This window comes from Ictidomys tridecemlineatus, chromosome 12 (genome assembly GCF_052094955.1).
Source record: "Ictidomys tridecemlineatus isolate mIctTri1 chromosome 12, mIctTri1.hap1, whole genome shotgun sequence".
Taxonomy (NCBI): Eukaryota; Metazoa; Chordata; class Mammalia; order Rodentia; family Sciuridae; genus Ictidomys; species Ictidomys tridecemlineatus.
In genome coordinates, this window is record NC_135488.1 from 77,777,847 (window position 1) to 77,801,841 (window position 23,995).

The 23,995-nt window shown below is 38.0% G+C and overlaps 1 protein-coding gene and 1 long non-coding RNA gene across 2 annotated transcripts in view; both read right to left on the reverse strand.

Annotated features, from left to right (window-relative positions):
- Window positions 1–1,260: 1,260 nt before the first annotated feature.
- On the reverse strand, window positions 1,261–8,432 carry LOC144369375 (uncharacterized). The gene is made up of 2 exons (XR_013428981.1): window positions 5,633–8,432; window positions 1,261–1,529 (listed from the first exon to the last, which is right to left on the reverse strand). It is a non-coding gene; the product is annotated as an uncharacterized LOC144369375 (long non-coding RNA).
- A 9,233-nt stretch (window positions 8,433–17,665) lies between these two features.
- Cimip6 (ciliary microtubule inner protein 6) overlaps window positions 17,666–23,995 on the reverse strand; it is a 34,450-nt gene continuing 28,120 nt past the window's right edge. The window contains exons 4-5 of the mRNA XM_040271102.2: window positions 19,331–19,446; window positions 17,666–18,023 (exon numbers count right to left, since the gene is read on the reverse strand). Coding sequence (XP_040127036.1) covers window positions 17,823–18,023; window positions 19,331–19,446 — 317 coding nt within the window. The 3' untranslated portion in view covers window positions 17,666–17,822. The remainder of the gene's footprint in view (window positions 18,024–19,330; window positions 19,447–23,995) is intronic.

Genomic DNA, 23,995 nt, shown 5'->3' on the forward strand with positions numbered 1-23,995 from the left:
ATGTTGCATGTCTTATTTCCAGCAACTCAGGAGGCTGAGGCAGGAGGATTGAAAGTTCAAAGTCAGTCTCAGCAACTTAGTGTGGTCCTAGGTAACTTAGCAAGAACCTGTCTTGAAATAGAAAGGACTAAGGATGTGGCTAAGTCCCTCTGGGTTCAATACTAAGTTTTAAAATAATAATAATAATAATAATAATAATAATAATAATAAATTTTAAATCAATTCATGCCACTGAAAAATATTGAAGAGGAGAAGATCTGGCCCATGTTTTATTGCATGGTAGAAAATTACATTGTGCAGATGTGCCATAATGTATTTAAAGAGTTCTCTATTGATGAACAGTGACGTATTTTGTTGTTGTTGTTGTTTTGTGCGTGTGTGTGTGTGTGTGTGTGTGTGTGTGTGTGTGTGTGTATGTGTGGTGCTGGGAATCCAACCCAGGGCCTTGTGCATGTGAGGAAGTACTCTACCAGCTGAGCTATATCCCCAGCCCCAAAGTTTCTTTTCAATTATTTCCAATTAAAATACTATAAAAATGAATATCTTTGTAAATATATTTAGTCTACTTGTACAGTTATTTCTGTAGGAAAGATAGTAAGGGGTAAAGTTGTACAGTAAATGGTATGTGCACTTACAATTTTAATAACTTGTCAAATTGCCCTTCTAAAATATTTTACTTGTGTATACTCCTACAACATTAAAATATCTACTTTCCCCCTCATTTTTATCAACATGGTGAATGCACAATCTTTTTAATTTTGGCTCATCTCATAGCTGAAAACTTGTATCTTGTTCTTACTTTGCAATTATTTGACAGTATTTAATCTGTATTTTTCCTGTGCATAGCTTGTTTGCTAACTATCTGCTAATTTGATTGACTTTCTCTTACTGATTTCACTTTTATTGTTTTTTTTTAAAAAAAAACTTTTAATTTATTCTTTTTAGTTATACATGACAGTAGAATTATTTTGACATACATACATGGTTGTATGAGTTAACGTAAAACTTTTTATATCTATATATGAGGAATATTCATACTTTGTTATGTGTTATATTTTCTCACTCTTCCATTTATCTTTTGTCCTTATTTAATTTACATTTTATACCATATCAACATTTTACATTTTTTCATAGATAAACCTGCTGGTCTATTTTCTTTGCAGTTTCTGGGTTTGGGTCTTGTTTTGGATATTTTCAAATACTGGTAAGATGAATATAAAGCCTTAAGGAAAAAAATAAGCTTTAAAATTTTGATGAATGTCATAAAAAGAAAGCAGCATTTATTTAATAATTCATTAGATATTCTCTTATGTGTGGAAGCAAAACAAGAAGCATTTCTCCAACAAGATGAATAAATACTTTTTGCAGATCAGGGAAGAAAACTGTAGAAAGCTGTGCTGAGCCTTCTGCACACACTGGAGCACGCAGGGGATGCAGCTAGGGAGCCGGCAGGAAGACGGGAAACGTGTCTTGACATATATATTTCATTACTGGCTCTACAGGCAACGTTTAGCACTGGTTTATTCTGTCTTTATTTTGCCAAGGAGAAAATGAAAAAAAAAAAAAAGAGAGAGAGAGAATTACAAGTTTGTCAAATGTTTGGAGTGACCATTACATTCAAGCTCAGGTTTATCCCACCCAGGTTTTTCTTTCTATCATGAATTTTAAATTATGCACATAATATTCGTCTAAAAAGACCAAGCAATTAGTTGATAATGAAATTCATTAAGTGGGAACAAAACTATCCAGATGTTTTGGACAGAATTCATTAATCCCTGAGAAACTAAGGATACTTTTATTGGTTCATAGCATCATTTTACCTTCACTTGAGATATTAAAATTCTTATGCTCTTTTCTCCCATAGTTTTTATTGTTACTTTAAAATATTATCAATGACTAAAGGAATTGTGGATATCTTATTAATTCAAAAAAAAAATTAAAAAATCAGATCACTCAAATTTAATGACTCAAAATACCTTGTTTGCAAAAGGACTCCCAGTACTTTTGGCTATATAGTTGCTTGAAGTAGCTCATAAAGGAATAAGAGGGGGAAAAAAAGTCTTCCATGTTCAGCATTTTAGGATTCCATCTGTATGAATTACAGGGTTGAACAAGAAGAAATACTCAGCTAACTGGAAAATCCGTTACTATGGAGAGTACGGTATAAGAGAGAGAAAGGAGCATTGCAGGAAAGCCTGTTGCACAGTGAGATCCAAGTCAAGGTCACTGGAAAGGAGGCAAGAAACAACGGTGCTGATCTCAGGTGTCTATATGCCATTGCCTAAGCAATGGGTAATAGAAAAGCAAATTTGCTATTCTAACACCCAGAAATAAATATGATCTCATGGATATGTTCCTGAGACTTGATACAGAGACTCAATGACAAGATAGAAGAATGGAAGAATAGACTTTGTCTAAGAAACATAACCTACTAGGAAGATAGATATGTGAAGAATTCATCAATTGAAGATGGTGCTATGCTGGAAAGTCAATGGATACAGACAGGAAAAGAGAGGTCAAGAGCAGCACGGAGCTGAGCAAGGCGCTAGCTCACCTGACTTACTGAGGGGCTTCTCTGATCTCAGGTTTCTCTTGGCCCCAAACCATTTGAGTATGTCACTGAAGTCATGCCTAAGAGTTCTGTCTTCATTGAAGGAGGAACCACCAAGAATTTTTGAGAGATAGGACCTGTTGGGGACTGAATTTTAAAGAAGACAATTTTTATTAGTGTGGCAATCACCCTATGAATGAGGTCAATAAAACCTGGGACCCTAGAGGCATTTATAGGCCACACGGCAAACCCTGGACCAACAGAATATAGAGACAAACAAGCACCTCAGAAATGACATGCAAACTAGGAGTCAGAAAGATGTATGTGAAGGAACGTTATTTCTGCCTGGGGTTGTTGGAGGGGAGCTGCACAGAAGGTGGTATCCCAGTTAGGCCCTGGAAGCAGAATAAAATGCTAGAGACTTGGGAGAGGCATGAGGGCATGGGCAGCCCAGGCAAAAGGGAACCTGGCACGTTCTGGGAAGAGTGGGTAGCTCTGATGTGAGCACAGGGAAATGGGCTGGGATCATGGCTGGCTGCAGAGAGACAACCCAACTGTGAAAGCTGGGGAAGTCCTAGCAGCAATGAAGAACCATTACAGAACTTTAAACAAGGCTCAGACTGATCAGACTGAGGTATCTCTGGAAAGACCAATTGCAGCAGCGGTGCAGAGAATGGACAGTGTAGAGAGATCATTTAGGAGTCCATTGCCTGTGGGCCATGGGAGCCGTGAGGTCCTGAACATGGTAAGGCTGGGCAGTGGATATGGAAAAGAAGAAACAGTCAGAATAGAACTCAGTGGTTACTGATTGGTCAGAGTCTGAAAGTTTCTGATTCATTTGGTGACCTAAGACGCCATTAACTGAAAGGCAGATCTAGAGGAGCAGGGACGTGGGAGGCAGAGGTGACTCTGACTTGGGACATCTTAAGTATACCAGTTTCCTATTGTAGTACAATAAATGACCCCAAACACAGTGGCAAAGACAACATTTTATTATGCAGTGAGGATGGCATGCCTCTGCTGTCACTCAAGGCCTTAACTGGAAAGACTGGGGGTGACCCAGAAAGTGGGGAACTGGAGCAGCTATAGCTGCAGGAGCCACTTCCAAGGTAAGATGACTTGGTCACTCACGTACCTGGCTCCTTGGTGGGCAAGACCAGCAGGCTGAACTCAGCCAGCACTGCCACTTGGCAGGCCTCCGAGCGGTCAGACTTCTTACCTGGGCAGGAAGACCATGCGCCAAAGCAGCAAACAATGGCCTTTGAGGACCAGGCCTTCAAAGACTCCTGTCATCACTCTGCCTTACCCTATTGTTCTAAGCAGTCACAGGGGTCTTACTGCTTCAAGAAGAGGAGGACACAGATTCCATCTCTCAATATAAGAGCCCGAAAGTTTGAGACCATGTGTTAAAACTGCCATCAGAAGGATGAGATTAAACACAAGAGGACAGATGGGAGACTTTAATAGGGTTCCATGGATCTCAGAAACCAAATGAATATTAAGCTAAGGAGGAAGGAAGCCTCCAAGATGAATCTTGACATTGAAATTTCCCACCTTAGATATTGGTGGTAGTGATTGGGAAGGTGGGCTGGAGTTAAACACCAGCACCGCGCGGTATATTTGCAGTTTGATCATAGACAAGTTTCTTAATCTCTCTGTGCTCCACTTACCTGTTATTCCATTTTACTAGATATAATAAGCTACTTGTAAGAGTTGGTGAGGATTCTAGTAAAGATATGTAAAAGAAGCTGGACGTGGTGGCACCTGACAGCTTCTTTTGCATACCTTAACTAGAATCCTCATCCCAGCTATTTGGGAAGTTGAGGCAGCAGGATAGTACATTTGAAGCTCACCTGGGCCACTTAGTGAACCCTGTCACATAATAATAAAAAAAGACATAAATTTCCTAGTACAGCACCAGGCACACATTCACACTCCAAGTCTTAGCTATTACTGTTTACAAAACACATGCACATGCATTATCTCATTTATTCCTCACTAGGACCGTCTGATGTAACTTTTCACATTATCGTCATTTAACAGATAAAGAGCAATGACCCTAAGAGGTCAGGTAACATTTTGAAAAGTCACACAGCTGGGAAGTGACAGACTCTCAAACCTGCTTTCTTGCTTCCAGAGACTCAGCTCTTCCCACGGCTGCACAGCTGCTCCCCAAACAGGAGCATGCTCAGGACCACTCCTGGGCCCACCCACACTGTGGAATCAGCTTCCTGGCAAAGCCACTGTGTTTCTAGCACTGATGCCGTCCTCCTGGGAGACGCAGCGGCACCTGCCTCTGCCTTCGCCCACCACCGGCATGTCTGAAATTTACTAGAAGCAAGATGCCGACAACTGTGACAGCAGGTGTGACGCCCGTGGGCATCCAGCCTCCCTGCCTGAGATCTTCAGGCTGCTGCCTTTGCTCTGGAATGGGAGTGGGGTGGGAAGCAAGCAAGGCCCAGCAGATCTCAGGACTGGACACAGACATTCCTTTGGGACCAGTACCAGTTCAGATGCCAGGTCCAGAGGTGCCTGCCCAAGACAGCTGTGGGAGAATGCTGAATAAGGATGGGCCTGCCTTTCCCATGACCCCTAGGGCCCCTCTCATTTCCTGGACACCCCTATTCAGCTGAGCCGTAGCTCCTCCCTATCTCACCCTGCTGCATTTTTTTTCTATCTGGGGGGCTCAAAAATCAAACAAGGAAATACTCAAAACAGTGACACATTTCCTTTGACTCCTTGAACAGTTTAAAACATGGACACATCTGGGAGAATATTCATCTTCAGACCCTGCAATAGTCCGGAAAGGAATAACAATGTCCGCTGCTTTCTGTTAAAGGTCACCCTCTAGGCTCTGAGGAATTTTTCCTGAATTACAAAAGAGGGACAGATCAAATGCCTGTCATAACACACTCAGAAAACAAGGAGCAACCAGAAGTTCCCATTCATCTAAGGAATCTTTGAAAATCCTGCCTTGGGTGGGGCGACATTTGCTAACAATAAAAACAGTTCACTTGGCAGTCAGCCCTGGGTAGAGCCAAAGCTAACCAGCCCAACTGTCCCTCCAGGACTGTGTCTCACCTCTCAAGACTTCCAGGAAGTTCCTGAGAACGTCTGGAACTATGTCCCAGCTTTGGAGTGTCACAGCCCATACCTCCATCCCTGTTTCCCCTGCACCCACGTCACAAGGGAATTTTCCTCTGAAATCCAGTGGGGCTGTTTCACCTTTCCCCACAGTTAAGCTGACCAGAGTCAGACTAGGCCAAAGTCATCAGGCAGAACGACTCACATATTTATGTGACTCCTACTGGTTCCTTGGCTTCCTGCCTAGTGCAGATTCTGAGTGATGGGATACTGTATGGCAAAACCAAACATATTCCTATCAACCACGCAGCCACAGGGCTATTTCCAGGTGCACTCGTCTTCTTTGCATGGGTTTGTTAAAAAGCACTAAAAGAACAGTTGTCATACGACTTCAAAGTCATTTGCTAAATCCTTTTTGTAATCAACATTTTGCAATTTCCACAATACTTCTTGTAGAGGTGGTAGGGAATTTCATTTTCTCTTTCTTCTCTGAAAATATGATTGTGACTTAAAAAAAAAATTGGTGACCCTGAAATATAATCTAGGACTAAGTGGTATAGAATTACTACACGTTTTTGTTTTGGGTGAAATCGCTGGCAATAGTTGTTGGAAGCAAGCTGAAGAAACCTTCTGCCTGGCATTGTGTAGTGAGGACACCCTTTATACGTTCACTGAATTCTTTTAATAACTCCAGCAGCTTTGGTGTGACTGGTGTGAGGAGACATGTGAGCATGACGTACAAACTACCCTGTGGCCTGGGAAGACAAATGTCACATGCGTTAGGAAACAAACGCACTCAGTTGTCTTCTTTTCCTCCCTTTGTAACAGCGCTTCTCTGTAACCAAAGATTTGTCCTAGTTATTTAAACAGTCATTTTCATTTGACTATTAAATAATCTTCCTAGGATCATGACTTCAAAAATGAGATAAGGAAACCCTACATCTGTCAATTTACTAATTTTAAAGCACGTTCAAATCAACTGTTGTGTCTTTTCTTGGTCCATAATACCATCTGCGACTTGGGCAGAGCTGCTGCAATTGTTGTTGCTTCATGAACTGGAAAACTGATGTTTATAAAGACAACATGACCTGCTCCAAGCCCTGCCTTGGTGTTACAGATTCGCCAGCATTTGGTTGTGTTGGGTCCAAGCTGTCTTCCCAGTGATTCTTGGGATTTTTAAAATTTCCCGAGAGGGGATGACTGTTAGATGATGGGAGACAAAACGTCTCCAAGTCCATAATCGTTTTATGTCAGACACACATTCACACCACACACACTCCACATAAATTGCTGAAATGTTTTGCCTATGCATGTTTTTTTTGGGGGGGGGAGCGGTAAACTGAGAGTATAAGTGCTTATTATAAGAGGAATATTGTTCTGTGACGTGATGCGATGGTTGAAGCTTCTTGTGGCGAGGTGTGCTTTGTGTACACAATGTACACAAACTTGATTGTGTACAATTCAAACTTGAGGCCCCCATGATCACTTTTACATTTGATTTTTTTTTTTTTTTTTACAGTAGGGGGAATAGAACCCAGGGCTTTGTGCATGCTTAGCAAATACTCTACCACTAAGCTACATCCCCAGCCTCGAATTTGATAATTTGCTAAGACTCCAGAATCATCAAATCTCTTACAGTCACTATTAAAATTTATTATAGTAAAAGGATAAGATTAAAACAGCAAGGACATGGGCTGGGCCCACAGGAGTTTCAAGCATGAGCTTCCAGTTGTCTCTCCCAGTAGAATCATGGACAGCGCTAACTTCTCTCAGAAAGAATATATGACAATATGCATGGAGTGTTGCCAGTCAGGGACCTGAGCCTTGACATCCAGAGTTTTAACTGTTATCTTTGTTATATAGACATGGCTGATTACCTATGTGATGATTTTAGTCCCCAGCCCCTCCTGAAGCCAAGCTAACACCATGTGGCCCAAGACCCCCACTATAAACATCATATGTGTAGAATAGACTTTCTGGCATGGCCCAAGGCCCCTGGTAAATAAGACACTCTTACCAGGCAGGGAATTCCAAGATTTTAGAATTTACTTCACAGGAGCGAAGGGCAAAGACCAGCCTCTTTTACTGCACAAACATGTACTGGAGTTACAGAAGCCTAATAAAACAAAATGGAGGAAACTAGGCAGGCAGACAGACATCTAATAGGGATTTTCCTATTGTCCTTCCGGCTCAGTGATACTTCAGAATTACTAGACATGAAACCGCATACTGGACATCGTGGGCTATATAAGAGAGTTTCAAGGGAATTTCAACTATAAAGTTTGACTTTTAAAAATTATTTTCTCACTAACCCCTGTTCCCACCACAGCTAAATATCTAAGCTGCTCTGCTACTACTATCACAAAGAAAAAAAAAAGTAGGTAAACAACCCCCCCTCAAAAATAAATTATTTTAATAGAAGAACAAAATCTAGAAATTCAGTTTCTGTTATTGCTACAATTAATTTTCTAGCCGTGAAAACTGTGTTAGGTTGTAAGATTCTTTTGCTTATGATTGTGAAACACAGAGCCAGGAATGTTGGGGACTATTTTTGGAGTGTCTCCTTCTAGTGTAAAGTTGACTCAACAATGAGGAAATTATGTGACCTATAAGATGACTTAACAGTAAAATACAGCCTCTGTGTCCATGGGTCTGCATCCATGAAGTCATCCGACCATGGATCAAAAATGTTTGAAAAAAAATTGCATCTATAAGGAAGAGACTTTATTTTCTTCTCATTATTCCCTAAATAATTCAGCATAATGGCTATTTACATAGCACTTACCTTGTATTAGGTATTATAAGCAACCTAGAGATAATTTGCATAGGTTATATGCAAATACTCTGCCACTTTATATGAGGGACTTGAGCATCTGTAGATTTTGTTGTCTGTGGGAGTTCGAGAACCAACCCCTCCCCCCTGGTAGACACCAGGAATGACAATTTTAAGCTTTTAAATCTACAGAACTTTAAAAAAAAAATAGAAGACAGAGTAATTGGAGGAAATTTTTATAATAAAGAAATTAATACAAGTAAAAAGCAACATGTTTTCTCTGTCACAAAAGCTATCTTTGACATTGGTGGGTACATACCAGCACTGGGGGCTCTGTCTTCATGTTGAAATATTGCAGATCATCTTATATAATTCATCAACCAAAAGCATTCCATCTGTGAATCTTAATAAGTTGGCAATGAATTTCGGTGGTGGAAAGCTGGCGTTTTTACCTCCTCTCTTACATCTTGATTTATGGCATGCCCTCTGCGGGGGCCATGCCCCAGCACAGCAATTCTAATGGTTTCATGTAGCCTGTCATGAACACAATTACCCAACAAAATATCCTATTACCAATAAGCATAGATTTTGGGTATGACACATTAGCAATAGATCTTGCAAATCTGCTTTTTTAAAAAAACCTTTTTGCACAGTAGATAGGATCAATAATTTCCAGACTTTAGGATTTCACAGACTAGATAAATTAGCATACTTTTTGAAGGAACTGACATAGAGTTGTCAAATATTTTCTTTCGCCAAATAAAGACACTGTGAGGGGAAAAAAAATCTCCTAGAACATTATCTAAAACATTTCACAAAAGAACAATTTTTCAGTTAACACTCAGGTTAATCAATTACTGATTTATTTGCCTTGTTTTTCTGTTTATATCCTACTTTTTCTGTCTAGATTTGACATCAGTCTTTTAAATGACATCTTTTAGTAGTTATTTCAATGAAGATTTGTGGGCAGATAACTCTGTTAGTCATGGAGATAGACTCACGGAGTGAATAACCATGGACTCTGGAGCCAAATGCCTGGGCCTGAGTCCCAATTTGGCCACATGCAAGTTGTGTGACCTTGAACAAATATTTAAATACTTAACCTCCCTGTATCTTGGTTTCATTATCTCTAAGATGGTAATATTGTAGTATCTACATCAGAGGGTTGTCATGGGGATTATGAGTTAAAATATATAAAGTATGTAAAATAGTGCCTTGTATATAATTGTATTATATATAAATGCTTAATATTATAATTAATCTGTGCATGTTTGAAATGTTCATATTTGCTTCCATTCTTGAATTATAGTTTAGTTTGTCAGGAAATTCAGTGTTGGCCATTATTATCTTCATTACTTTTGATATCACTCCATTGTCTTCTTGCATCTATTTGTGTGGATAAAGAGTCTGCTATCGTGATTATCTTTCCTTTATAAATAAGAATCTCTTTTATTTCTGATTTGTCTTAAAGGTGTTTCTCTTTACATTTGATGCTCAGTGGTTTTACTCTGTGTGTCTATGTGAGGATCTAATTTTATTTTATTTTTTTAGTTCAATATTCAGATTACTCCGGAAAGACCTAAAGACTCATATCTTTCTTTGATCCTAGAAAATTCTCAGTCATTGTATAATTTAGGACTAGTTTCGACTGTAAGTGACTTTTAAAAAAGCTAAATCAGAGTGGTTTATATGAGATAGAAGTTTTTTTTTTTACACAAATTATGTCATCCAGTGGTGTGCGATGATGTCAGGGGCTCAAGGAAACTTCTATTTATTTTCAGGAAGCTAGTTAAAACCTTAAATCATCACATCTGCATTTCAGCTACCAGAAAGGAAAAACTAGAGAGAAGGATCCACATTGCGCATGTTGTTCTGGTTATATCCCAGGACCATAATATGTCAACCCAGCTTCAAGGGAAGCTAGGAAATGTTGTCTTTATTCTGGTTAGACAAATTTCCAGCTAAAGATAGGTAATTCTATTAATAAGGAAGAAGGGGAGACTGGCTACTGGGGAATAAGTAGTAGATCTGTCACAACTATTTATTTTCAAATTTCTATTTCTCAAGTTCCCCTATTATGTCCTTCTGGAACTTTAGTACCATTCAATTCTTTTTTCTCCTCCTTCTTTTTAAAATTGCTTTTATTTTTTAAATACATGACAGCAGAATGCATCACAATTCTTATTACACACATAGAACATAATTTTTCATATCTCTGTATATAAAGTATGTTCACACCAATTCATGTCTTCATACATGTACTTTGGATAATGATGTCCATCACATTCCACCATCATTGCTAACCCCCTTCCTCCTCCATTCCCCTCCCACACCTCTTCTTCTTTCTCTCTGTCTCTTTTTGGTGGTAGTACTGGAGATAGAATTCAGAGCTTTGTGCACGCTAGAAAAGTACCTGTGGCCATCATGAGCTATGTGCATCTTCTTTTTAATATTTTATCTGTTGTATTCTGTGAGATTTCTTCATTCCTATCTCCAACTTACTGAATTCTTCATTTGTGGTTAGTCTACAGAACTGTTTTTTTAAAAAAATGGTGCATTTTTATCTTTATGTACTCCCCTATGTCTATTTCTTTATGTTGTTCTGGTTTCTCTGTATAGTTTTTATTCTTTAAAAAATTTTTTTTAGTTGTTGATGGACCTTTATTGAATCAATTTATTTATATGTGGTGCTGAAAATTGAACCCAGTGCCTCACACATACTAGGCAAGTGCTCCTCCACTGAACTACACCCCAGACCCCAGTTTTTATTCTTTTATGTCATGAGTTATTAGGTATACTTACTTTTCAGTCTATTTGTGTTCTTTTCTGCAGTTCCTGAGGTCTGAATTTTGCTAACTCCCTTCCCTGGATAGTTTTTTCCTTGCCTCTTATGTTTTTGTCCTGTTTTTGTTTTAATCCTATCATCTTGGTGTCTCATGCATGCAGGATTATACAGTGTCACTATGGGACAGCTTCATATTTGCTTGAGTTCCTTGCTGTGTTAGTCAACTTTCTGTTACTATGACAAAATACCAGAAAAAAAAACTTAAAGGGAAGGAAGATTTATGTTGTTTCACAGTTTCAGGGATTTTATTCATGGTCATTTGGCTCTGTTCTTTGGGCCTGTGACCAACATGGCAGGGAGTGCATAGTGGCAGAGTCTGCTCACCTCATGGCAGCCAGGCAGCAAAAAAAGGAGAAGAAAGGATCAGGATTCTAATATTCCTCTCAAGGGTGTACCCCAACGGCCTAACTTCTTTTACAAGGCCCTACCTCCTAAGGGTCCCACCTCTTTCTAGTAGCACCACAGGCTGGTGACCAAGCCCTTAAGACATGAGCATCTGGGGGACACTTCAGAACAAAGCATAGTACCTGTACTACTCACGAAAGCACTTTTGGACTCCACCCCTGCACACGGCTCAGTTTGGTAGAGAGGTCGCTGGGTGGTAATCAGTCAGCCCCATCCACTGATTCCCAAGGTCATGGGAGGAGATAGTCTAGGATCCTCTTCATGGCAGCAAAGCTCCTCTAGGATCCTGGCTCTATGATCGGTTCCAACTCCACAGCACATGCGGCCTCCACCCATTCCAGTTCAGGCATGAAGGTCACAGCTCCTAAATTAATCTTCTGATTCTAATTCTTCAGTTCCCTGTTCAGCTCGCATGTTTTGTTTTGTTTTTTAGTTATAGATGGACACAATACATTTATTTTGTTTATTTCTATGTGGTACTGGAGATTGAAGCCAGTGCCTCATACGTACCAGTAGAGTTGTCTACCCCATAACTCCAGCCTCTACCTTGCCTTTTTTTTTTTTTTTTTTGGTACCAGGTATTGAACTCAGGGGCACTTGACCAATGAGTCACACCCCCATCCCTATTTTGTATTTTATTTAGAGATAGGGTCTCACTGAGTTGCTTAGCCCTTCGCCCTTACTGAGGCTGGCTTTGAACTCAAGATCCTTCTATCTCAGCCTCCAGAGTCACTGGGATTACAGGTGTGTGTCACCATGCCAGGTGCCTAGACTCGCTTTTTGATCACTGTTTTTTTTTTTTTTTTTACATGTTTCTCACTTCTGACCTGAGTGATTTAATTTGTTTTAGTATTTAGCTGTATACATTTTAGTGTTTTTGTTACATTTTATACAGTATTTACTTATCTATTAGGAATGATGGGTTTTCCCCACATTCATTTAGTCCATCATAGTGATAATAAGTCCAATAGAACATTTTAAATCCCCAAAAGCAGTAAAATTAGTCTCTCAAAAAAAATATTGAAATTATTTGTTTTGATACTTCTTGCATTGACCTTGTATTTTCATTTGTAATGGGCTAGCATTTTCCTGTGGGTTGACATCTGTGAGTTAATGAACTAGACTGGGCACTGAGAAACTCTGGTTCTGGTCCTAGCTCTGTTAACTACACAGTTGGAAAGAAATCATTTATGCTCTCTGAGCTTATTATTAGCTGTAAAATTGGAATTCTATTATATCCCCTGCTTTATAGGATTTATTTTAAGGATCAAATGAGTTAATAAATTTGAACATAACACTTAAACCATATTACACAAGTTTTTGTTATTAACCATATTACACAATTTTTGTTATTATTAATAGCACTCTTAGGGTTGAAAAGCATTAATATATTCACTAAGGTGTTTTAAAATATTAAATTATATGGACTTTTAAAAAATAATTCAGAAAAAATCCTATATCCTTGTAAAAGCTACCATTTTATGAAAATACTTGATGAGGGAATTACACAGAGACATTCGAATATTCTTATGAAATTAAGAGCATTATTTGTAATGACAGGCAGTTATGACTTTAATATAGACTATGGAATTCATTTTGGACAGAAACACCTTTCACAGTTAAAAAAAATACAGAGAATTGAACATAGCAGTAATCACTGCATTTTGTTATTATGCATTTTCTCAAACTATGGATATTGAAAATTCAATTACTATTTTGTGAGGAGCCAGAAACATTTTTTAATATAGAAAAGATGTACTTTGCTGCACCAATTTGCAGTCCCACCAGCAGTGTATGAGTGTACCTTTCCCACCCCCAAATTCTCACCAACACTTATTGTGGTTTGTCTTCATAATAGCTGCCATTCTGATTGGAGTGAGATGAAATCTTAGAGTAGTTTTGATTTGCATTTCTCTAATTGCCAGCGATGCTGAACATTTTTTCATGTATTTGTTGATTGTACATCATCTTCTGAGAAGTGTCTGTTCAGGTCCTTGGCCTATTTATTGATTGGGTTATTCATTTTTTTGGTGTTTAGCTTTTTGAGTTCTTTATATACCCTAGAGATTAGTGCTCTATCGGATGTGTATCACACGAGGGGTAAAAATTTGCTCCCAAGATGTAGGTTCTCTATTCACCTCACAGATTGTTTCTTTTGCTGAGTAGAAACTTTTTAGTTTAAATCCATCCTGTTTATTGATACTTGATTTTAATTCTTGCACTATAGGAGTCTTATTAAGGAAGTTGGGGCCTAATCCCACATGATAGAGATTGGGGCCTACTTTTTCTTCTATTAGATGCAGGGTCTCTGGTTTTATTCCTAGGTTGTTGATATGAAAAGGATTTTGAAGATTCCTTGGAAACTGGAAATGGAACCACCACTTGACCCAGCTATCCCTCTCTTCGGTCTATACTCAAAGGACTTAAAAACAGCATACTACAGGGACACAGCCACATCAATGTTTATATCAGCACAATTCACAATAGTTAAACTGTGGAACCAAACTAGACGCCTTTCAATAGATGGATAAAAAAAAAAGTGGCATTTATACACAATGGAATATTACTCAGCAATAAAAGAGAATAAAATCATGGCATTTGCAGGTAAATGGATGGAGTTGGAGGAGATAATGTTAAGTGAAGTTAGCCAATCCCAAAAAATAAATGCTGAATGTTTTCTCTGATTTAAGGAGGCTGATTCACAGTGTGGTAGGGAGGGGGGCTTGGGTAGAATAGAAGAACTCTAGATAGGGCAGAGGGGTGAGAGGGGAATGAGGGGGCATGGGGTTAGAAATTATGGTGGAATGTGATGGTCATCATTATCCAAAGTACATGTATGAAGACATGAATTGGTGTGAATATATTTTGTATACAACCAGAGATATGAAAAAATGTGCTCTATATGTGTAATATGAATTGTAATGCTTTCCACTGTCATATATAAATTTTAAAAAATTAACAAAAAAAGAGCAAAAAAAGAAAAAAGAGAAGATATTCTTCCTGCGTGCAGTGGTGCACACCTGTACTCCCAGCAGCTTGGGAGGCTGAGGCAAGAGGATTGTGAGTTCACAGCCAGCCTCATCAACTTAGCAAGGCCCTAAGCAACTTAGTGAGGCCCTGTATTAAAATAAGAAAACATATTTTTAAAAGGAATAGGGATGTGGCTCAGAGGTTAAGCGCTCCTGGGTTCAATTTCTGGCACAATTAATAATAATTAAAAAAAAGTATTAGGGATTGGATTGTGGCTCATTGGTAGAGCACTTGCTTAGGATGTGTGAGGCACTGGGTTCAATCCCCTGCACCACATAAAAGTAAACAAAATAAAGGGATTGTGTCCATCTACAATTTAAAAAATATTTTAAAAAAAGTATTAGAAAAGATGTCCTCATATTTGAAAAGTCTGAGAACCAACCAAGGTTATGATAGTAGCTCACTGACAGGGCTGTTTGACTCCAGGTCCTCCACCTATTGCTAATGCATTCTCTAGGACAGAAAGACTGTGTCAGTCCCTAATGATAAGAATTAGTCAACCTGGAGGTCTACTGCAAAGACTGTGATATTTACTAATGGTTAAACTTAATTAAGTTTGCATATAATTTACTTAATAGAGAATTAGAGATTGACTCATGATGGCTGACTGAACATACACATGTGCTGCTTGGTGCCCCCTAAATCTCATAAAAATGCATGTAAATAAATACAGATAATAAAATCCATTTTAATAAAATTAGAAAACCAGGAAACTTATGACCAAAAAGAGTAGATTTTAAGTAAATTCTGAAATATATTATAAGAGAACAAATGTTGGGACAATCAAACTGAAGAAAACAAAAGCCCAACATATGGGCAGAGATGCCTCCTGGGAGGGGAGGTCTGACAGCTGAAGCTAAGAGTCAGTGGAGAAGGAGAGGTGGAGAGTGTTGGGGTAGCAGGGTGGGTGGGGAGGATGGATCTTCTATTCCATAGTGCTTTGATTCTCTTATCTCCGGTTCTGAAGTTTGAATCATTCTGTGCACTGAAGACTCTTGCTCTGTTTGCTTTTCTTCTTTGTATGATTTGTTATTTTTGATTGTGACCTTATTTTTAGTGGAGACTTTTTTTTTTTCCTGAGAATCACAGAAATATCTCTCTAGGGGGATTTGTATTTGCTTTTGTCGGGTACCTCAGAGATAGCACTAGCAGGATTTTTATGTTAATTTTGTGTACTCTAAGAAATCCTACATGTAAATTCATATTGCAAACTGGAATGTGGCACAAACAGGGTTTTACTTTCTCACTATCTATAGCTTCAGGTAGAGGTAAACTTTCTTGCTGTCTTGTGGAATGGAGCCTTGTATTGACAGGTCAGTTGTTCGAGAGTCTCGCTTCACACATGCTTCAACTCTCTCTCTACCTTGGAAACCATAAGGTTCTATCCCTGTTCAAATGTGGATTAAAATTTAAGTCCTGGGCTGGGGTTGTGGCTCAGTGTTAGAGCGCTCACCTAGCACGCATGAGGCACTGGGTTCAATCCTCGGCACCACATAAAAATAAAGGTTATTGTGTCCACCTACAACTAAAAAACAAATATTAAAAAAATTTAAATTACTAGCCCTTAAGACCTTTCCCCAGACTGCTTACCTTCCCCTTCCCTTCTTCCCACATCAAAGCTTTCATTCTTATTATTGCAGTTATATAGCGGTACATCTGTACCCCGAAGGTTGGAAATCTATTAAAATAAGAAAGTAGTATGCATGTATTGACAAGGAAAGAGCTTCAGGATATATATTGACACAGAAATGAGCAAATTCACTCTTTTGGAATATGAAAGTTTTACTGTTGTATGAGTTTGGCTATATATTTGTTTGTTATCCAAACCTTTTATTCAGGATTTCAAGGTGTTTGCAATAGAAGGGATTCACCATTAGTCTTAGTTTGCCATGTTGTAAGATCCAGAAGTCCCCAACACACAAATACATCCTGATGGCACTCATTCTTTTGCAGTCTTACTAAAATTTCTTTAGTGGAAAGAGGATAAAGGGATAAAGAAAAAGCTAGTCTTTTCAGTACTGCAGATAATAGTGAGAAGCTGATACATCCAATGGAAATCCGGAAATACTCTTTATAGCAGAAGTTCTACTCTTTATAGTAGAAGTTCACTCACTTCTACTCGTATATATCACAACATATAGTGGATACACTATGGCACATCAAATGCACCAAATTAGAATAGCTGGTAGAGTTCATCCTTACCAAACTCAGCCAAAAATTAAAGGTTGAATTAGTGTTAGAAATGATCTATGTAAAATAGAAAACAATTTAGGAAATATTTTTATATCCTAAGTACCCACGTAATCTATAAAGAAAGGCAAGGTGTGTATGTATATCTTGTACTGGCAGAAATGTTTTTAGATTTTTTGCACTCTTAATTGTGAAACACATAGGAGTTCTAAGTTTTAGAAAAAGGAGGAAAACTTAAATTTATAGGAAAATTTGAATTTATAATTTACATTATCCTTAAGTTGAAATTTTAATTTAGTAATAGTAATAATGTGATTACCAGACCACGTTTTGATCAATGTACATTACTATCTCATGCTCAACAATTTTATGAAATTGCTATTTTCTTCATGTTACAGATGAGAAAACCGAAGTCTAGAGAGGTTAAGTAATTTATTCTAGGTTACACAGCTCCTATGAAGTGGAACCAATATCCAACCCCAGTTTTGTTTTGATTCTAGAACTATAACTAATGAATGTCTCATAGGGCCTCTCCTTTAACAATTTTATATTATTTAATAACATTAATTTTGTACAAAACAGATTTTTTTGTTTATAAATAATGTGATAGAAATAATGTCTCATAATCTGTCGCTTATGGAGTTCACTCTTAACATTTGGAGGTATTTTGTCTTTTTTTATTTTTTCTTTTTCCTATTTATGTAAACTGTATGTTCTGAGGCACCAGGGCCTGCATGATAATTATGAAATTTCTTCAGTGATTATGTTTTTATCTAAAGAAGGCAACTTATCCTGATTTTTTATTGGGGGCTTTAAAGGCTTTGGCCTGGAGAGAAGAGAATGTCCTATAGTTGTGTGAAAGACGCCTGCAGTCTTCTCTCCTCTCAGGGCTTCTGGGGCATGCCTTGGCTGCCTGTCCGACGTCTGTTTCTGATAAGTGAGTTTTAAGTCTCTAACAGCTCTTGGGAATTTTGTTGGCAGAGACCTGGTGAGATCATTCTGCTTCCCGCTGGATTTCCTTTCTCTGTTTTTTGGGGCTGTTCTGATGAACACAGCCCCGGAGCATTCAGTAATACCTCTGTTCCCTTAGGAACTATTGGCCTACTCCCTGGTTTTATCTCTCTCTGCACAAAAGTTCCAAGTCTCTGGAAAGGAAAACAAAGTTGACATTAACAGAGGAACACAAATTACCGGAAGACGCAGCTGAGTTTGTCGGTTAGGTCAAGTCCTGGTGAGGCAGGCACTTACTTCTCTGCTCTTCATTGGCTGTCTCCTTCGTCCAAAACTAAAGACATCACCATAATATTTATTGGCTAAACTTGTAAATAAATTACAAAATAGGGTGTGCCAGAAAATGAGCAGGAAGGAAAAAAAAAACAGTAGAAAGTCAAGGAAGAAATATTTCATTATCTCCCATTTCTCAACTTTTCTGTCATTTGGATTGTTTAAGGCTATTCATATCAAATATTATTTCTTGTTGTATAGGTTACTATGGATACAACAGAAACAGTTCATAGATCTAAGAATTTATGATCATGTCCCAAATGTCTATTAGTTCCAACAAAAGGTTTTCTTATAATGAAATATAAAAGCAAACATCTGTAGTTGAAAAAAATCCAAATACTCACTATTACATTTCTAACTGGATTTATAACCTGATTTGCATCCCCCTGCCACACATGCACATTAAGAATATCAAAAATTGTTTATTAACTGCTTTGATATTATCTTAAGCAAATAATTTTAATTATTTAAATAAATTAAATTCTCAAACTCTGAGTCCAAATTATGACATCATTCCTTGCTTTTTACTATGCATGTGGTTGGGATTCTATCCTACTAACAACTAGGTTAGTTTGTTTAAATAACCTTTTAGAAAGATGGTTATGACTTCCAAAGGCTTTATATTCTACCATAAATCTATTCTGCTCTAATGTATTGTCATGAGCTGTCCATGAGTTGCATGTGGGTCACCGCCCATGGAAGCCTAGTGAAGGGAAACATCTGGTGTCTGGGAATGACCAGTGGACATTTTCTCTGGTCAATTGCTCAGGGACAGTGTGAATTTCTGTTCCACTCTGCCATGGCTCCCACGGCACCTGAGATGGGTGTGACGTGCTAAGATGTCAATCAACCTGCTGACTGCAAGACATCTCAAGGCAAAACTCCACCCTTGAAACCTTATCCTTGCCTTTAATGTACCCCCCTTAAATAAACCACTGGAGCCATCTTTTGTCTGTCTAGCTCCAGAACCCACGTGGACTAGATCAATCAGGGGCTTCACTATTGTAAATATATTTCTGAATATTTGTGTTTTGTTATTCATTAAGTATTAGACTTTTAAGTTTTAGGGTGGCTTACATTCTCCTCGGCAGGAAGAAGAACCCCCCAATGAGACGCTGGCCATCACACCGTTAATGTACTAAATAACTGATTCTAAATAAAGTCTTACCTTTCCCCGGATGGGCTCATTGGGAGTTTTCCTGGAATCATATTGGTGTATAAAAGACATGTATTCTGTAAATTTGTTTTGAAGTTCTGCTGATGCATCTGGAGAGGCAAGTGGAACTAAGAAAAAGAATAGAGTTTTTTGGGAAATCAAAAAAAATTAGATTTGTCTATAGAATTATAATCAGTATTCATAGTATCCAAGCTTTATAAAAATGCCCACAGAATGATATATTCTCTAAGTATGCAAGGTTACTTACCCATATCTACATAATAAATATAATGGATTCACCATGATTTTTCCATGAAAAGGACCAAAGCAAAACAACCAAATTTGCCCCACATGTGAAATTATTAATTTTTACATCTAATATTAGTACTAATACAGTTATATTTAAGAAACTATTGGCCTAAAAAATCTGTTAGATATGCTCTTTTACACAGATAGCAATAAGTTTTAGAGAAAACTTAAGTCTAACTTATTTGTCAAATTATTTTTTACTATTAGAAAGAGTATGAGAAATTTATGCTGAATCTGTAGTCGGGACCAAGTGGCTAAGGTGACACACAAGGAATTCCATACTCAAGTTCCTCCCAGCTATCTTCATGGAATGCACTGGAAGACCCTGGGGCTGTTGCACTTGTAGTTGAATACACAATCCTTTTTATTTCACCCAATGACAGAGATTCTGAATATTTGCAAGAGCAATAAGACTTTAGAAATCACTTTTAAGTATCTTTAAATCAAGGTGACGAGTATATATTCATTTTGAGGGTATCTACTTCACATATGTTTAATATTTTAAATACTTTTAAAACTCACTTTAGTTTTATTTTTAGCAGGCAAAGTTATTTAAAGAATCAGAGCAATTTCCAATGGCTGCTGACAATCACAAAAATTTAATGTAGTAATTCTGTCAAGGAAAAAATTAATCTTTTAGAAAATATGAACTAGTATAAAATATGAGCAGCAGCTTGGGCTGGAGGATAGGAAAGGTCATATTCTGTCAAAAGAGAATAGGCTGTGAGGAAGCATTTCTAAGAGTTTACATATATTAATCTATCTGTGGAATGATATATAAGAAACTGATATCAAAGACTACTATAGAAGGAAGACTTGGGTTACTGAAGGACAGAAGTGGAGAAAAGTAGATTCACTTTTCACTGTATATTCCTTTGTATTCTTTGAATTCTGTACTATATGCATATATAACTATGAAAAATAAAAATCTATTTTTAATCACATCTTTACATATGAAAGAATATTATATTAGTAAATTCACATTTATTAACCATTCATAAATTCAATTTGATATTCAAATATAGACATAAGTTAATTTTACTAGCATGAATGATGAGTATTCAAATATTTATACATCAAATGTATAAATACATTATATGATATGAATGGCAATTTTTCCCCAGTTAGCAGGAAAACAAAAGTTAACTGATAACATTTTCTTGATTTCTAATTGAAATCAGCTGCTCAAAACTAATTTTTTGTTTTGTTTGTTTGTTTTACTTGTTTTTTTTTTTTTTAACCTAGTCATTACCTTTCTTTTAGAACTTGCTGGCACACAAAGAACAGCAGGTGCTAAAAATTTAATAACTGCAACACTGAGAAAATCCTATCCATAATTCATATTGTTTTTCTGCAAATTGAGAAAGGACTACCATTTTTTTGAATGAATAACAAGTTTCAGCTTACAGAACATTAATGTTTTCTGGGGCCTAGTTTGATAACTTCTTGAATAAAATAAGGCAATTCTAAATTTAAGCATTAATTATATAAGGTTAATGGATTAAACCATTTTGGGGTTTAATTAAACCATTTTGGTTTTGATAGAAGATTGATATATTTTCAAATTCAGGCACCACTACATTTCCTACCCATGTGACTTTGGAAAAAATCACTTAACTTTATTGAGATTCAATTTCCTCTTCTCTAAAATGGGGATAATGAAATTTGTTTTCAGAATTGTGAGGATTAAGGACAACATTTATAAAGTCTCTAGGATGTTGGGGTCAAATTATGGAGGGTCTCAGCAAGGGCCCAGGTCTTTTCTATTCTGGGGAAAATCCAGAAGGGAAAGAAAAGCATGAATCAATGACCTACCAAAAAAAAAAAAAAAAAAGACAAAACCAAAACAAAACAGACAAGACAGCTGTGAGAAACCCAAAGGCTTCAGTAGATGGGTATGAAGGCTTTAGTGAACTGGTGTGACGGGTGAGCAGCAGCCAGAGGATAGAAAGGTTCAAATGCAGTCAAGAGAGAAAAGGTTGAGAGAGACCTTTTAAATTTGCTCCAGGCCTTGCCTCACATTGCCTTGGGAAGATCATGACTTGCCCCAGAGCCACAGAAACTGGCATTCACTGGTAAGCCATCCTGTGTCAACACAGTAACATCAGCCAGCACAGCAGTCCCCCCAGGATAAGAAACTGGTGGCAATGGGTGCATGCTGTCCCCTTGGGCTTCTCTGCTCAACTTTTCCTCCAGCAATTGTCAGCATTGGTGGATGTGAAACACCAAGAGAGTGCCTTCCCTCAGTGATGCCTTTTTCAAAGAGTTTAAGGGTAGCAGGAGTGGATTCCTGACTTTAGGACTGGCCTAGTAGAGTGACGGCAACTGGTGATGGCCAAAACTGATTTTGTAATGTCTGAAGCTCTACAGCCTAGGCCTCGTTTTCTTTCCTTAAATTCCTGGGAGGTATGCAAACCAGTTCCTGGTCTTAACCATTTGTCCACACAAGGCCACTGATCGCCTTTGGGGAGCATGATCTATGATAAATTACATACCCTGGAACAGAAAGAAAAGTTTAACAGATACCATGGGAAGCAGAATATTAGAAGCAATACATCAATAATTAAAAGAAGCGTAACAGATAACTTCGAATATACATAGACGTTGTCAGTAATGTGAGGCAAGAGTAAAGATCATTGAAAAATCATGCAAAATGTTAGAAATGAAAATAGAGACACCTCCACCAGCGGGGTAGACACCTGCCAGAGCCTCGCCTCTGGCACAGGACCGCCTCTTCTGACCAGCAGACTACCTAGGGAGGTCAAACCCTGTGGTCCAGGTCCACCCACACCCACCAGAGCCCACCTTCCAGCACAGGTCCACCTCTTCAGAACAGAAGACTACTTCGGGAGTCAGGCCCCACCCACATCTCTCCACACCGACTTGGGCAGGAACCATGTCCAGGGTAGGTCGGAGTTCAACCCCCTCCCAGCTGGGAGATTAAGCATAATCCACTTCCATCTCGAGACACTGCAGTCATCGACGTAGCCCTCCCCACCCCACACAGTAGCCCCTAACTTTTTGACAACAGACAGGGTCTACAAGCTGCTGCATCTCAGAGCGGGCATCCCAAAAGGAGTGTGAGGCCCACTCTTACAGCCCCATTTCTGTAAGACATTGCTTACATCTTGGGCACCTTAACTATTATCTCGAGTTACCTCTGCTATTGCCACCACCAACCTTAGATGCAGTAGCATACACTGAGGGACACCAGCAGGGTCTGGAAGCCCAATATCAAGGTGGGGTACAGACAATCTGCATGGGTACTACAAGAATATAGGGAAGAACTGTAATATCTCAGATCCACACTGCAAGAAAGGAAGACACATAGACAAGATGAAAAAACAAGAGAGGAAAGTGCCCCAAACAAACCAGGACACTATAATAACAGAATCCATGAAGTTGATGAAGTACCAAAGAAGGAGAATTAAAATGATCTATGAATTAAAGAATTACTTAAATAAGCAAATACAGGCAAAAATTGATCACTCCAACAAAGAGATAAGAGAGCAATCACAGGTAGCAAAAGATACTTCAAGAGAGAGATAGAGACTCTGAAAAAAAAAACAGTCAGAAATCCTTGAGATGAAGGATACAATAAATCAAATTAAAAACTCAATAGAAAGCATAACCAACAGAGTAGATCACTTGGAAGAAAGAACATCCGAAAATGAAGGCAAAGTATACAATCTGGAAAATAAAGCAGATCTCACAATGAAGATAGTAAGAAACCATGAACAGAACTACAAGAATTATGGGACAACATCAAAAGACCAAATTTAGGAGTTACTGGGGTAGAGAAAGGCACAGAGTTTCAAACCAAAGGAATGCACAATTTCTTTAATGAGATAATATCAGAAAATTTCCCAAGCATGAAGAATTAATTGGAAAACCAAATACAAGAAGATTACAGGACAACAAATGTACAAAATTACAACAGATCTATACCAAGGCACATTATAATGAAAATGCCTAGCATACAGAATAAAGATAGAATTTTAAAAGCCGCAAGAGAGAGGAATCAGATCACATATAGGGGGAGACCAACTTGTATCTCAGCATATTTTTCAACCCAGATCCTCAAAGCCAGGAGATAGTGGAAAACATATACCAAGCTCTGAAAGAAAATGGATATCAACCAAGAATCTTATATCCAGAAAAACTAAGCTTTAGATTTGATGATGAAACAAAAACCTTCTATGATAAACAAAAATTAAAAGAATTTACAACTAGAAAGCCTGCTCTACAGAATATCCTCAGCAAAATATTCCAAGAAGAGGAAATGAAAATCAATGGTGAAAATCAGCAGAGGAAGGTATTACACTAAAGTAAAATCTAATCAGAGGAGAAACCAAGTCACATTAAATA